At 44.2% G+C, this 15,000-nt stretch overlaps 1 protein-coding gene across 1 annotated transcript in view; it reads right to left on the bottom strand.

Annotated features, from left to right (window-relative positions):
- LOC144538090 (thyrotropin-releasing hormone-degrading ectoenzyme-like) overlaps positions 1–15,000 on the bottom strand; it is a 122,706-nt gene that overhangs the window by 41,924 nt on the left and 65,782 nt on the right. The window contains 2 exon segments of the mRNA XM_078281940.1: positions 13,741–13,806; positions 14,093–14,230. Of these exon segments, the coding sequence (XP_078138066.1) occupies positions 13,741–13,806; positions 14,093–14,230 (204 nt within the window).

Genomic DNA, 15,000 nt, shown 5'->3' on the forward strand with positions numbered 1-15,000 from the left:
GGAGACGTTAAACCAGTCAGCTTCAGGTTGTTGTGATGAGACCAAAGTGTTTGGGAGGCGGAGGCAGCAGTTTGAGTCTGTTAGTGATGAAGGTCAGTGAGGAAGAGTCCTTTCACATTCCTCTGTTAGAATGAAGCAGACTGGGAGGCCGGCCCGTCTGTCTGCCTGTCTGTCTTTCTGTCTGTCTGTCTGTCTGTCTGTCTGCCTGTCTGTCTGTCTGTCTGTCTGTCTGTCTGTCTGCCTGCCTGTCTGTCTGTCTGTCTGTCTGTCTGTCTGTCTGTCTGTCTGTCTGTCTGTCTGCCTGTCTGTCTGTCTGTCTGTCTGTCTGCCTGTCTGTCTCTACAGCAGAGGGTTGAAGGTGCAGCAGTTGTGTCTACATGTATGTATTAATGTATGTATGTATTATGTATTAACCTCACAGATACGGATGCTTCGACTTGGTTTGTCTTTAATTTGGAGAAGTGGGAGAAGTGGGAGAAGTGGGAGAAGTGGGAGAAGTGGAAGAAGTGGGAGAAGTGGGAGAAGTGGGAGAAGTGGGAGAAGTGGGAGAAGTGGGAGAAGTGGGAGAAGTGGGAGAAGTCGGAGAAGTGGGAGAAGTGGGAGAAGTCGGAGGCCCGGAGGCAGCAGATGGTTTCTACTGACCCAGATGAAGTGATGGATGTTTTTACAGAGCAGGAAGCGGTGATGAACAAAGTGCTGCTGAGCGATTACAAGAAGCGAACAGCTGGTTCAGACTCTCAGCTGCGGGACGGGAGCCGGTCCGGACTGACGGACAGCAGGTCTGGGTTTCGGCTTCAGATGCTGCATGAGCGCTTTAAAGGGGAACTAACCGTTCATCTGTAAATACACAGTCCTGTCTATCTATCTGTACTCCCTGTATAGTGACACTATTCATTCATATTTGGTACTTTGGTCAGACACTAAATGCAGCTTACTACTGAGCCTGTAAAAAGCCCCTCACTGACCCACTGAGCCACACTTTACTATATACTGTAAATATTTTCAGTAATCTTTTCTCTTTCTTCTTTGTCTCTGATGTTTGATATTTAAATTCTATTGTAAAGCTTTGTGGAAGAATTGTGGGTTCATTTCTTACAGAAGCCTACACCTCCACATGGTATAATGTTAGGTTGATCTATATGATCAAAAGGGGGAATGTGGAAGAATTGTGTGTATATATGCTGCCAGACCTGTAGGTGGCACTGCAGGCTGGCTGTATGTAAGATTCTACTTCCTCTGTTAGCTCCACCCCCGATATAAATACTGACCGGTACCTAGCGTCCGGTGAGAAGATTCATGTAGTTACTGAGGCGATGGTCTTCTCCGTGCTCGTGAAATAAAACATAATCATCAGCAGTCCACCGAGCGGTTCTTGAAGGATTCCACGACAGCTTGATCGCTGCTCGTCCGTCTGTCTACATGTCTGCGTTTACCCCGGTTATGATCGGGTTTTTGAAGTATCCCGTTTTTGTGTTTGCGCATGTAAACATCATATCCCGATTTCAGAAACCTGGATAACCCTTATCCCGGTTTTGAGAAACCCGATTATGCTAGCTGGAGTACTCCGAAAGAAACCGGGATACTGCTGCATGTAAACATCTTATCCCGGTTTTGAGAAACCCGATTATGCTAGCTGGAGTACTCCGAAAGAAACCGGGATACTGCTGCATGTTACATCTTATCCCGGTTTCTGACCGCTGCGGACTACCTGCGCAGGCGCGGCTTCAGCCGAGCGACGTGACAGAAAAACATAAACGACAACGGCAACGAGAGCGTCTCACTTCTGGAGCGATGAGGAAACAGAGTTTTGTCTTTCGGTGATGAAAGAATTAAATATACTCGGCAGTTTAGAGGGAGAAAGCATCGAAATGCTGACCTGTTCAAGTCTGTAGTATACAGACTACAGGACGCCGGTTTCCCAACACGTACAGTGGAGCCAGTCAGGTCACGGTGGAAAATACTAAAGAAACATTAATTTACTACGTGACCAAACATCAAAACAAAACAGTCAAATTAATTTAAGGTTAACAGTTACAGAGGAATATCAGATTAACGATGTCGGTTTGTGTTGTAAACATCACAGACGCCTGCGCACATAGCATGCAGTAATCAGTAACCGGGATACTAGCATCTATCATGTATACGGGGATATGAATAACCAGATGTCTCTGTGTTCCATGTAAACGCCATATCCCGAATATGATCAGAACCGGGATAAGCCTCATAACCGGGATACTCAAGTCCATGTAAACACAGTCGCTGTCTGCATGTCGCACTGCACCAACCTCACCAAGTCAAACTCCTATTATGTGAAAATGTACCTGGTGAAATTAAATATGATTCTGATTTTGATCTGTTTCATGCAGATTGTTGCCAAAGAACAGGGATTTGGCTTTGTTCAAGAACTGGAGGCCGGTTGCACTTCTCTGCACTGATTAGAAGAATCAGTCACGTTTTATCCAACAGACTCAGGATCAGTCATACAGGATCAGTATGGTCAGGACAGTCAGCCTCATGCAAGAACCACTCGTACGAACAGATTTGTTCTTAAATCACTCGTACGAGCGATTTAACAGAACTTGCCGCATTCACCAATTTTCTCGTATTTACAATTTTCTCTTAGGTACGAACAATATTTAGAGTTGAGTCCTGACCTGTCGTACGAGTCACGCACAATCAACCTGCCGTTCTCCAAAGCAGAAAAAAACTTTGTTGTTGACTAATGGATTGTATCTGTCATTTTGAAGAAATTTTGAGTTTAAATATATAAATGACACTGTAAAGTAATGTATAATCATGTTGAGATTAACCAGTCATAGGAAAAATAACAAGGGATCACTGCTGGCTTTTTCAAAAGAAGGTAGTGCGTAATTTATTTTACCAGAGCTGCATAAAATCTCATAAGTATCCATGCGGGTTAGTAGCCTATAAGTGCACTCAATACAAAGACAAAACAAAAAACACTAATAATCAGCAGGTTATTTGACAAACTCAGATGAGACAAAGGCAAGGTTAGATTGTATTGTGGGAAATACATTATAGAGGGAGATAAATCTGATTTCTAGGCTATTTTACTCCAGTTGATAACTTTAATGTGGGTAAGTGCAAGTGAATCTAATTTAGGTCTCACCAGGTTGAGGTGCAGGTCTCTGTGCAGGGTGACATCACTGAACACCTGACAGCATCACCTGTTACAGCAGGTATCACCTGTTCTGTCATCTGTCTGTAACAGAGAACTCCTCCTGGCCTCCTGTTGCAGTCATGGATCATCTTGCTTACAGGACTACAGTCCTATAATATTCCTATAATACTCCGATAGGGACTTAGGTACTCAACAGTGAGTTTATAGTGACCTTATCATGGTATTTTTGTCTTCTGTAGTATCACTATAATATTCCTATAGGGAATTATAGATTTATTGTGATATTTATTTAGTATTCATCTAAAATGTATAGAAATACTATAGTTGTTTATCGCAAGGGAACGCACAGTTAGAGTTATTTTCTCCCATTCCTTGGCTTTAGCAGGGCCTTTGATTCCACTATTGAATTATATTAAATATTATATGCTTTGGGTGACTTATTTCTGACAGTAGGACTTCAGTCTCAGAGCTGGTAGACTTCTCCTTAGTCTTCCTGTCAGTTTTATGAATGAAGCTTCCCGACATATGGGCCGGACCCCTAACCTTATATGGCATTATTGGGGCGTCAATTATGCAAATTCACAATTCTCATGAATGCGCGTTCATTTAGAACAGGTGGACTTCATCATGTTTACGCAGGTCATTTACAACAGTTTTCTGAAGATACGAGCATTTGGTGAATCTGACGTGGCGCTCTCGTACGAGTCCACCTCACGAAAAAAGTACGAGAAATTTAAGATAAGAATACGAAAATGTTCTTACATGAGGACCAATCTGTTTCTTAGATGTTTTAGATGTTTGAACTTGTACTATAGGGACACTGGAACCTGACCAAGAAAAGGTTTTCGATAGAGTCGACCCCACTTTGTTGTTTTCATCCCTACAGGCTTTTGGTTTTGGCGAAGGTTTTCTGTCTTGGTGGGCTTACTGTACAGAGGGGAAACATGTTTACTAAACACCTTAACTGGTGGGTAACAGACTGGTTTGAGCCGTCCAGTGTCAGTTCAGACAGGAGTTAGGTAGAGATGTCTGAATTCAGCTCTACAGTCTTAACCAGCTCTCCCTCCCACAGAGTCCGGGTCTGTGGTGTCACTTATGCAGACGATGTAAATGTTTTTATTGCAGCACGAGGGCACGTTCAAGGCTTGTTAGACAGCGTATGAGACTGTACACTGGGAGAAGTGGGAAGGTGGGAAGGTTCGTTCATGAAGGCCAAAGCCGTAAGTGTGCCGGCTTTCAGGCTTCAGGCAGCAGACTCTCCTGGCCGGATACAACACGGCTGCTGCTGAGGAACAGCTGGCTGCTGGGATTTGATGGCAGCTTTCCCTGCTGAAGCCTGGAGGAGCGGAGCTGACAGGACTCACTGATTTTATTGGTCAGTGATTCATGTATGGCAGGTTCTCAAGACCTCACCGCCAGGCACGGGGCGATCTGAGGATCTATTTCTCGTCCGTGGCTTTGTGGAGGCGAAGACTTGGGCGATCTGCTCAAAGCGAGCAGCACATCCGCCAGGTTCCTACAGAGCTTTGGTTGAAGGTCGTACTCTATCTGATCAATGGGACGATGGATGTTTTTAAATGTCTCTCCTACTGTGGAAGACTGGCAGAGAGATGAGGTTTCTGTCTGGGAGAGGTTAAGGTGGAGGGCAAGAAAGCAGCAAACTGAGTCAGGATGGACTGAATCCTCCGGTTCAGATCATTTCCCAAAAGTTATCTGGCAGTCTCTGTACAAGCCGACCATTTAAAGACAGACAGCTGACCTCAAGTGGAGGATTGTACCTGGAGCTACAGACAGACAGACAGACAGACAGACAGACAGACAGACAGGCAGACAGACAGACAGGCAGACAGACAGACAGACAGGCAGGCAGACAGACAGACAGACAGACAGACAGACAGACAGACAGACAGACAGACAGGCAGACAGACAGACAGACAGACAGACAGACAGGTGTCTCACACTGCTTTCTGTTCAGCAGCAGGAACAGAACCTCGATATGAGGTTATCTAGACTCAGAGGTTTCAGGGAGCGGTCACCGACTTCTTCTCCTGAATCTTTGTCTGTCTTCTGTTTTGCTTTCTGTTTCTGTTTGTTCTGAAGAGACAGTGAAGCTTCATGCTGCTCTGCTTTCTGAGGACATTTGTAAGAGGAAGAGATCAATAAATGAGCTTTTTTAATTCAATTCAGCTCTCTCTCTCTACTTTCTTAAAATATTTTTACACCTACACACTCTCTCTCTCTCTGTCATTCTCTCTCTCTCAGCTCCCTGAGGAGAGAGACAGAGAGAGAGAGAGACAGAGAGAGAGAGAGACAGAGAGAGAGAGAGAGAGAGAGAGAGAGACAGAGAGAGAGAGAGAGAGAGAGAGAGAGAGACAGAGAGACAGAGAGAGAGAGAGAGAGAGAGAGAGAGAGAGAGAGAGACAGAGAGAGAGAGAGAGAGAGAGAGAGAGACAGAGAGAGAGAGAGAGAGAGAGAGAGAGAGAGAGAGAGAGAGAGGGTAATCGGTCACAGCAGTGTGATTCCTCTCAACACTTTATTCTTCCTCTCTCCTTTTCATCCTCTATCGTTTTTTCTTCTCCTCCCAAACCTCTTCACCTCTCTCTCTCCTACCCTTCTCTTATTCTCTTCTCTACTCTGTTTTTCTTCTCTCCTCTTCCTCCTTCCATCCCCTTTTCACATCCTTCGTTTCTGCCCTTTCTTTCCCTCTTGTGATTGACATGTAATCTCTCTCTCTTCTTCTCTCCTCTCTTCACCAAGGGCGGATATTTCATTTCACTGTTGGGGGGGACAATAAACAGAAAAATTTCTCAAGAGCAATTCCTGAAGGGGACACCAAAGGTGCCGCCAAAAGTACTGTTGTATTAAATGTATATAGAGGTCCATTATGAAACATTTCCATAAGCACTTCATTCCTTTCTTATGAAGATTTTATCAAATTGCCTTTGATATTACTGGGGTCTTTCTACTTGGCGTTTCGGTGCACTGAAAAATGATCGGATGTCTGTTTTTCTTTTCTTTTCTTTTAACTGACCTGGCTGGCTGACAAATAGACACACACACACACACACACACACACACACACAGCATGCAGGTTATTTACAGTAGTAGGTGAGATGCAACACCCATTAACTGAACTAAAGCTAATATATGCCTAATTAGATTTTGTTTTCCCGAAAAAGCAGATCTCTAATGTTTTGCTGTCAATGTGTAAAAGTCCAGAACGCTATGAAGCCTGCCAGAAACTTACTTATATTTAACATAATGTTTGTTGTAATTATGTCTTTTTTATTAATTAAGTCTTCATTTATTTCCAAAATTATGAACAAAATAACATAGTGGCAGCCATTTTACATGCAGTAAGAAAAAAATAATATACTTAGAACCTAATTACATAGGGTAAGTTAATCTTAAATATTATATTATAGAAATATTACTTTTACCATCTACAAAAGATAAAGTATTTTGGTATGAAATCCCGCATTTTAATTTAACCAAGTATCCTGTATCATAAATACATGTCTGGCATTTGTAACAAACCAAACCGCTTGAAAATCGGTCGAAAATTCAGCGAGTTATGATGATTTTAATTGTGGACAGACCTCCTGCCTCCATACACACACATGCATTAGGAGACGCGGCTCCGTACCAACACGCTGACGCACGAGATTCAACCGCGAGGTAACGGAACAAAATGTAGTCTGATTACAACTGTGAATGTGTTTTATTCTATTGAGTGGTAGAAGTAAAGAAAAATGTCTGACACATCCTTTGTTTTAAGTTAACCTTTGCAAAGTAGCTTCTTACTGGAGGTCTGCCACCACTGACACACTTCCAGAGATCCTCCACACACACTCGTACCGAGGGCTAATGTGTGTGTGTGGGGGTTCGGGGAGGCAGGTAGGCAGTGGACCAAACCACTGTGAGGCGTATGAGGGGGGGACGCAATCTTTCAAAACTTAAAAACGCATTGTTTTGCGTCTATAATTAGCACAAGTGCTTTCAATGCATATTATTATATTATTTAAAATTATATAGTTATGTTTACAATGATATATTGAGGGGGACAACTGTCTGTTAGTCCCAGGAAGGGGGGGTCCGGACCCCCCTGTCCCCCCCGTGATTTCCGCCCCTGCTCTTCACGCGTTCATTTCTGTTCATTCTCAGTGATGAAGTGTATTTTACATACATGTTGTCATTCTACATCTCTCCTTTCATCTCTCCATCTTCCCTCTCTCCTCTACCTCGATCATCCCTCTCTCTTCCTGTTTTCTCCTCTGTCTATTCTATTTCAGTTTCTCATCTTCCTCATCTGTTTATTCTCTCATCATTTATCTGTTCTCTTCCTCCTCTTCCTTCTTCTCTCCTCTCCTGCCCTTCTGTTCCTACTTTGTCTATTTTCATTCTAGCCTTTCCTCTTCCTCCTCTTTTTCTTCCTCCAGTACAGTATCTGAATTATGCAGAGCAGCGTAGGAGTGGGAGAGAGAGAGTTTCATATATATATACATATAGAAAGAGAGAGAAAGAGAGGAGGAGAGTTATAAATAGAGTATACCTATAAGTAGAGAGAGAGCGAAAGATAAAAGAGAGAGTTATCACCCGTTGGAACAACCTTGAATCTGAAATGAACCAAAGTGAGGGAGGTCGAGCCTTCAGGCTGTACATAGTTAATGTCTCTTTAGGCAGATTCACATGTTCCTCAGCTCTTGGCTCCAGTCCAGTACTGTATGCCCCCCCCCCCCCCCCCCCGCCACCACAACCAAATTTACCTCAGGCCTCCAGGTCAAGCAGCCAGTGCGCTGTACAAATTAAAGCAGACATACAGATGGACTGAACATATCGGCCATAAATTGTTCATGGCCCTGAATCCCCCGGGTATAGCAAGTCAAATATTAAAGTTTAAAGAAAATGAATGTGACACTGCCAGAGACGGTATTAAATTGGCCATCGCTGAAGTTAATATGCAGCTATTAAAGCTAACCTTGCCACAGTGAAAAGGAAGCAGAAAACGAAATAATGAAAAACGGTTTTATAACAAGTGCAAAAGATTCAGAGAAGAAATGAAAAAAAAAAGAAAAGAATAATAAAACATTTCACAAAATCGCCAACCAAACAACTCAGAATCAATAGATATCAAAATTGTAAAGAAGTCTCCAACCAAAAAACAGGCTGTGACCGAGCAAAATAAACCAAATGCTGAAAACCTGCAGCCCAAAATGTACGATGCTGCCGCTCCAGCTGCTGAACACTGTTCTTTATACTGAGCTCCAGCTGCTGAACACTGTTCTTTATACTGAGCTCCAGCTGCTGAACACTGTTCTTTATACTGAGTTCAGGCTGCTGAACACTGTTCTTTATACTGAGCTCCAGCTGCTGAACACTGTTCTTTATACTGAGCTCCAGCTGCTGAACACTGTTCTTTATACTGAGCTCCGGCTGCTGAACACTGTTCTTTATACTGAGCTCCAGCTGCTGAACACTGTTCTTTATACTGAGCTCCAGCTGCTGAACACTGTTCTTTATACTGAGCTCAGGCTGCTGAACACTGTTCTTTATACTGAGCTCCAGCTGCTGAACACTGTTCTTTATACTGAGCTCCAGCTGCTGAACACTGTTCTTTATACTGAGCTCCAGCTGCTGAACACTGTTCTTTATACTGAGCTCCAGCTGCTGAACACTGTTCTTTATACTGAGCTCCAGCTGCTGAACACTGTTCTTTATACTGAGCTCAGGCTGCTGGGGACAGACTGAACCCTACTGAACTAACCCTGAACCACCTGAGGACCAGCAGCTCTGGAGCTTTTCTGCAGCACTAGTCCCTGTGTCAGACTGACTAGTCCAGACTTCAGACTAACTAGTCCACACGTCAGACTAACTAGTCCATACTTCAGACTAACTAGTCCCTGTATCCGACTAACTAGTCCAGACTTCAGACTAACTAGTCCCTGTGTCAGACTAACTAGTCCACACGTCAGACTAACTAGTCCAGACTTCAGACTAACTAGTCCCTGTGTCAGACTAACTAGTCCAGACTTCAGACTAACTAGTCCCTGTGTCAGACTAACTAGTCCACACGTCAGACTAACTAGTCCAGACTTCAGACTAACTAGTCCCTGTGTCAGACTGACTAGTCCAGACTTCAGACTAACTAGTCCAGACTTCAGACGAACTAGTCCCTGTGTCAGACTAACTAGTCCACACGTCAGACTAACTAGTCCAGACTTCAGACTAACTAGTCCCTGTGTCAGACTAACTAGTCCAGACTTCAGACTAACTAGTCCACACGTCAGACTAACTAGTCCAGACTTCAGACTAACTAGTCCCTGTGTCAGACTAACTAGTCCAGACTTCAGACTAACGAGTCTATATGTCAGACTAACTAGTCCACACGTCAGACTAACTAGTCCAGACTTCAGACTAACTAGTCCCTGTATCCGACTAACTAATCCAGACTTCAGACTAACTAGTCCAGACTTCAGACTAACTAGTCCACACGTCAGACTAACTAGTCCATACTTCAGACTAACTAGTCCCTGTATCCGACTAACTAGTCCAGACTTCAGACTAACTAGTCCACACGTCAGACTAACTAGTCCACACATCAGACTAACTAGTCCAGACTTCAGACTAACTAGTCCCTGTGTCAGACTAACTAGTCCAGACTTCAGACTAACTAGTCCCTGTGTCAGACTAACTAGTCCACACGTCAGACTAACTAGTCCAGACTTCAGACTAACTAGTCCCTGTGTCAGACTGACTAGTCCACACGTCAGACTAACTAGTCCAGACTTCAGACTAACTAGTCCCTGTGTCAGACTAACTAGTCCACACGTCAGACTGACTAGCCCAGACTTCAGACTAACTAGTCCCTGTGTCAGACTAACTAGTCCACACGTCAGACTAACTAGTCCATACTTCAGACTAACTAGTCCCTGTATCCGACTAACTAGTCCAGACTTCAGACTAACGAGTCCCTGTGTCAGACTAACTAGTCCACACGTCAGACTAACTAGTCCAGACTTCAGACTAACTAGTCCCTGTGTCAGACTAACTAGTCCAGACTTCAGACTAACTAGTCCCTGTGTCAGACTAACTAGTCCACACGTCAGACTAACTAGTCCAGACTTCAGACTAACTAGTCCCTGTGTCAGACTGACTAGTCCAGACTTCAGACTAACTAGTCCAGACTTCAGACGAACTAGTCCCTGTGTCAGACTAACTAGTCCACACGTCAGACTAACTAGTCCAGACTTCAGACTAACTAGTCCCTGTGTCAGACTAACTAGTCCAGACTTCAGACTAACTAGTCCACACGTCAGACTAACTAGTCCAGACTTCAGACTAACTAGTCCCTGTGTCAGACTAACTAGTCCAGACTTCAGACTAACTAGTCCACACGTCAGACTAACTAGTCCAGACTTCAGACTAACTAGTCCCTGTGTCAGACTAACTAGTCCAGACTTCAGACTAACTAGTCCAGACTTCAGACTAACGAGTCTATATGTCAGACTAACTAGTCCACACGTCAGACTAACTAGTCCAGACTTCAGACTAACTAGTCCCTGTATCCGACTAACTAATCCAGACTTCAGACTAACTAGTCCAGACTTCAGACTAACTAGTCCACACGTCAGACTAACTAGTCCATACTTCAGACTAACTAGTCCCTGTATCCGACTAACTAGTCCAGACTTCAGACTAACTAGTCCACACGTCAGACTAACTAGTCCACACATCAGACTAACTAGTCCAGACTTCAGACTAACTAGTCCCTGTGTCAGACTAACTAGTCCAGACTTCAGACTAACTAGTCCCTGTGTCAGACTAACTAGTCCACACGTCAGACTAACTAGTCCAGACTTCAGACTAACTAGTCCCTGTGTCAGACTGACTAGTCCACACGTCAGACTAACTAGTCCAGACTTCAGACTAACTAGTCCCTGTGTCAGACTAACTAGTCCACACGTCAGACTGACTAGCCCAGACTTCAGACTAACTAGTCCCTGTGTCAGACTAACTAGTCCACACGTCAGACTAATTAGTCCAGACTTCAGACTAACTAGTCCAGACTTCAGACTAACTAGTCCATACGTCAGACTAACTAGTCCACACGTCAGACTAACTAGTCCAGACTTCAGACTAACGAGTCTATATGTCAGACTAACTAGTCCACACGTCAGACTAACTAGTCCAGACTTCAGACTAACTAGTCCCTGTATCCGACTAACTAGTCCAGACTTCAGACTAACTAGTCCCTGTATCCGACTAACTAGTCCAGACTTCAGACTAACTAGTCCCTGTGTCAGACTAACTAGTCCACACGTCAGACTAACTAGTCCAGACTTCAGAGTAACTAGTCCACACGTCAGACTAATTAGTCCAGACTTCAGACTAACTAGTCCAGACTTCAGACTAACTAGTCCACACGTCAGACTAACTAGTCCACACGTCAGACTAACTAGTCCAGACTTCAGACTAACTAGTCCCTGTGTCAGACTAACTAGTCCAGACTTCAGACTAACTAGTCCAGACTTCAGACTAATGAGTCTATATGTCAGACTAACTAGTCCACACGTCAGACTAACTAGTCCAGACTTCAGACTAACTAGTCCAGACTTCAGACTAACTAGTCCACACGTCAGACTAACTAGTCCACACGTCAGACTAACTAGTCCATACTTCAGACTAACTAGTCCCTGTGTCAGACTAAAGTCCATATGTCAGACTAACATGTTGCGTAAACCAAATTATAAAAAAACAAATTATTAAAAACCTATTGGGAACACCGAGAAAAAGCAAGTAAAAAGTCAAAGTAGATTAGAGTTTTATCTATCCATAAATAAAGTGACAGAATATTTTTCTACTGGCAGATCCTGTCCAAGTACAAGGTCAGTAACCACCTACTGCAGACTGCAGCAGAGTAGAGTAGAGTAGAGCAGAGTAGAGTAGAGCAGAGCAGAGCAGAGCAGAGCAGAGCAGAGCAGAGTAGAGTAGAGTAGAGTAGCGCAGAGCAGAGCAGAGCAGAGCAGAGCAGAGTAGAGCAGAGCAGAGCAGAGCAGAGCAGAGTAGAGTAGAGTAGAGTAGAGTAGAGCAGAGCAGAGTAGAGTAGAGTAGAGCAGAGTAGAGTAGAGTAGAGCAGAGCAGAATACAGTACAGTCAAGTGACCACTAATTGGCAACAGAAAAATGGAGATTCAAACCCCTCAGAGAAATGGACTTCAAACAATTCAGCTCCCAAATTCACAAAAGAACAAAACAGATCAGACAGATTCACTAAATTAACCAATTTAGGCAGATTAGACAGATTAGCCCAGATAATATTAAATTCTGTGTTCTGACTCATCTGCCTGTCTGTCTGTCTGTCTGTCTGTCTGTCTGTCTGTCTGTCTGTCTGTCTGTCTGCCTGTCTGTCTGTCTGTCTGTCTGTCTGTCTGTCAGACAGACAGTGTGTACGGACATAAGCTCTTTGAAAACATTGGTTTTCACTTTATTGGCCCTGTAGCACACACACACACACACACACACGCACACGCACACACAGACGCACACTCAGACACACACACACACACACACACACACACACACACACACACACACACACACACACACACACACACACCATTCTCTCATGCTCCATTATGCTGCATCAGCATAGTTGCATTTTTATATAGAACCGGTCCTCTGTCTGTTCCAGGTCACTGTGTGTTCTGAAGGGAACCAGGACATGGGGGGGGGGGGGGGGGGGGGTTCAACTATAAGGTTCAACTATATTCATAACTTTATTTATAACTGTAATTATAACTATGTTTAACCTCCTTCCACCAGAGAAGCCATCAGCTGGCGACAGACTGAGGAAGGTTTCACTTTATTTTCATGGCAGCATCAAACTTGTGTTGCCTGATGTTGTCGATACTGATCTGAGATCTGGAATCTGGGACTCTCTGCTGGTGAGAAATCGTTTTGATCTCCATCTGGACCGTGGAGAACCAGCTGGGTGGAGACGCTCTCTGTAGACCGCTAGGGAAATGTTTGACGGTAGAGACAGACAGACAGGTAGAGGAGAGACAGACAGGTAGAGACAGACAGAGAGACAGACAGGTAGAGACAGACAGACAGGTAGAGACAGACAGAGAGACAGACAGGTAGAGGAGAGACAGACAGGTAGAGACAGACAGAGAGACAGACAGGTAGAGACAGACAGACAGGTAGAGACAGACAGGTAGAGACAGACAGAGAGACAGACAGGTAGAGACAGACAGGTAGAGACAGACAGAGAGACAGACAGAGAGACAGACAGGTAGAGACAGACAGGTAGAGACAGACAGAGAGACAGACAGAGAGACAGACAGGTAGAGACAGACAGGTAGAGACAGACAGAGAGACAGACAGGTAGAGACAGACAGGTAGAGACAGACAGAGAGACAGACAGACAGGTAGAGACAGACAGGTAGAGACAGACAGAGAGACAGACAGACAGGTAGAGACAGACAGGTAGAGACAGACAGAGAGACAGACAGACAGAGAGACAGACAGGTAGAGACAGACAGAGAGACAGACAGACAGAGAGACAGACAGGTAGAGACAGATCTGTATTTAACTTACATTGAGTCCCTTCTGGAACAGCGGCTGTCCCATGACGTTCGCCAGCATCCTGATCAGTGCCGCCCCCTACACACACACACACGCATACACACACACACACACACACACACACACACACACACACACACCAACAACAACAGGAAGTTTCACACAAGCACACACTTTACTGGTTTCTATGGTAACTACTGTGTTAAGATGGGTGGTCGTCGTACTGACAATGACAGTAAAAAACAAACTAGTTATGTTACTACTAACTATACTACTGTATATGTGTGTGTGTGTGTGTGTGTGTGTGTGTGTGTAGGTGTGTGTGTGTGTGTGTGTGTAGGTGTGTGTGTGTGTGTGTGTGGACCTTCTTGTAGGCGATCCAGTCAAACACTCGGTCGATGTCGGTCGCCTGCTGCACTTCCTGGGAGATCGGGTGGGAGGAGCTTAGGCCATCCAATAGCATCACCTCATGGAGGACGTCAGTCAGGAAGCGCTGCTTCTCCTGGAAACACACACACACACACACACACACACACACACACACACACACAGAAACACACCTCTATATTACTATACATGTGAGGACACTCCAGTGTTTCCAGAGGGATTCTCCCACTGCAGTTTGGAGGATATTTCAGTTTTTCCAGCTGGTTTCAGTTCTAGATTCAGTTCTGCCTGATCCAGAACATCACATCCATCTAAACTGATCCAGAACATCACATCCATCTAAACTGATCCAGAACATCACATCCATCTAAACTGATCCAGAACATCACATCCATCTAAACTGATCCAGAACATCACATCCATCTAAACTGATCCAGAACATCACATCCATCTAAACTGATCCAGAACATCACATCCATCTAAACTGATCCAGGAACATCACATCCATCTAAACTGATCCAGAACATCACATCCATCTAAACTGATCCAGAACATCACATCCATCTAAACTGATCCAGAACATCACATCCATCTAAACTGATCCAGAACATCACATCCATCTAAACTGATCCAGGAACATCACATCCATCTAAACTGATCCAGGAACATCACATCCATCTAAACTGATCCAGAACATCACATCCATCTAAACTGATCCAGAACATCACATCCATCTAAACTGATCCAGAACATCACATCCATCTAAACTGATCCAGGAACATCACATCCATCTAAACTGATCCAGAACATCACATCCATCTGAACTGATCCAGGAACATCACATCCATCTAAACTGATCCAGAACATCACATCCATCTAAACTGA

The sequence above is a fragment of the Centroberyx gerrardi genome, chromosome 24 (assembly GCF_048128805.1).
Source record: "Centroberyx gerrardi isolate f3 chromosome 24, fCenGer3.hap1.cur.20231027, whole genome shotgun sequence".
NCBI lineage: Eukaryota > Metazoa > Chordata > Actinopteri > Beryciformes > Berycidae > Centroberyx > Centroberyx gerrardi.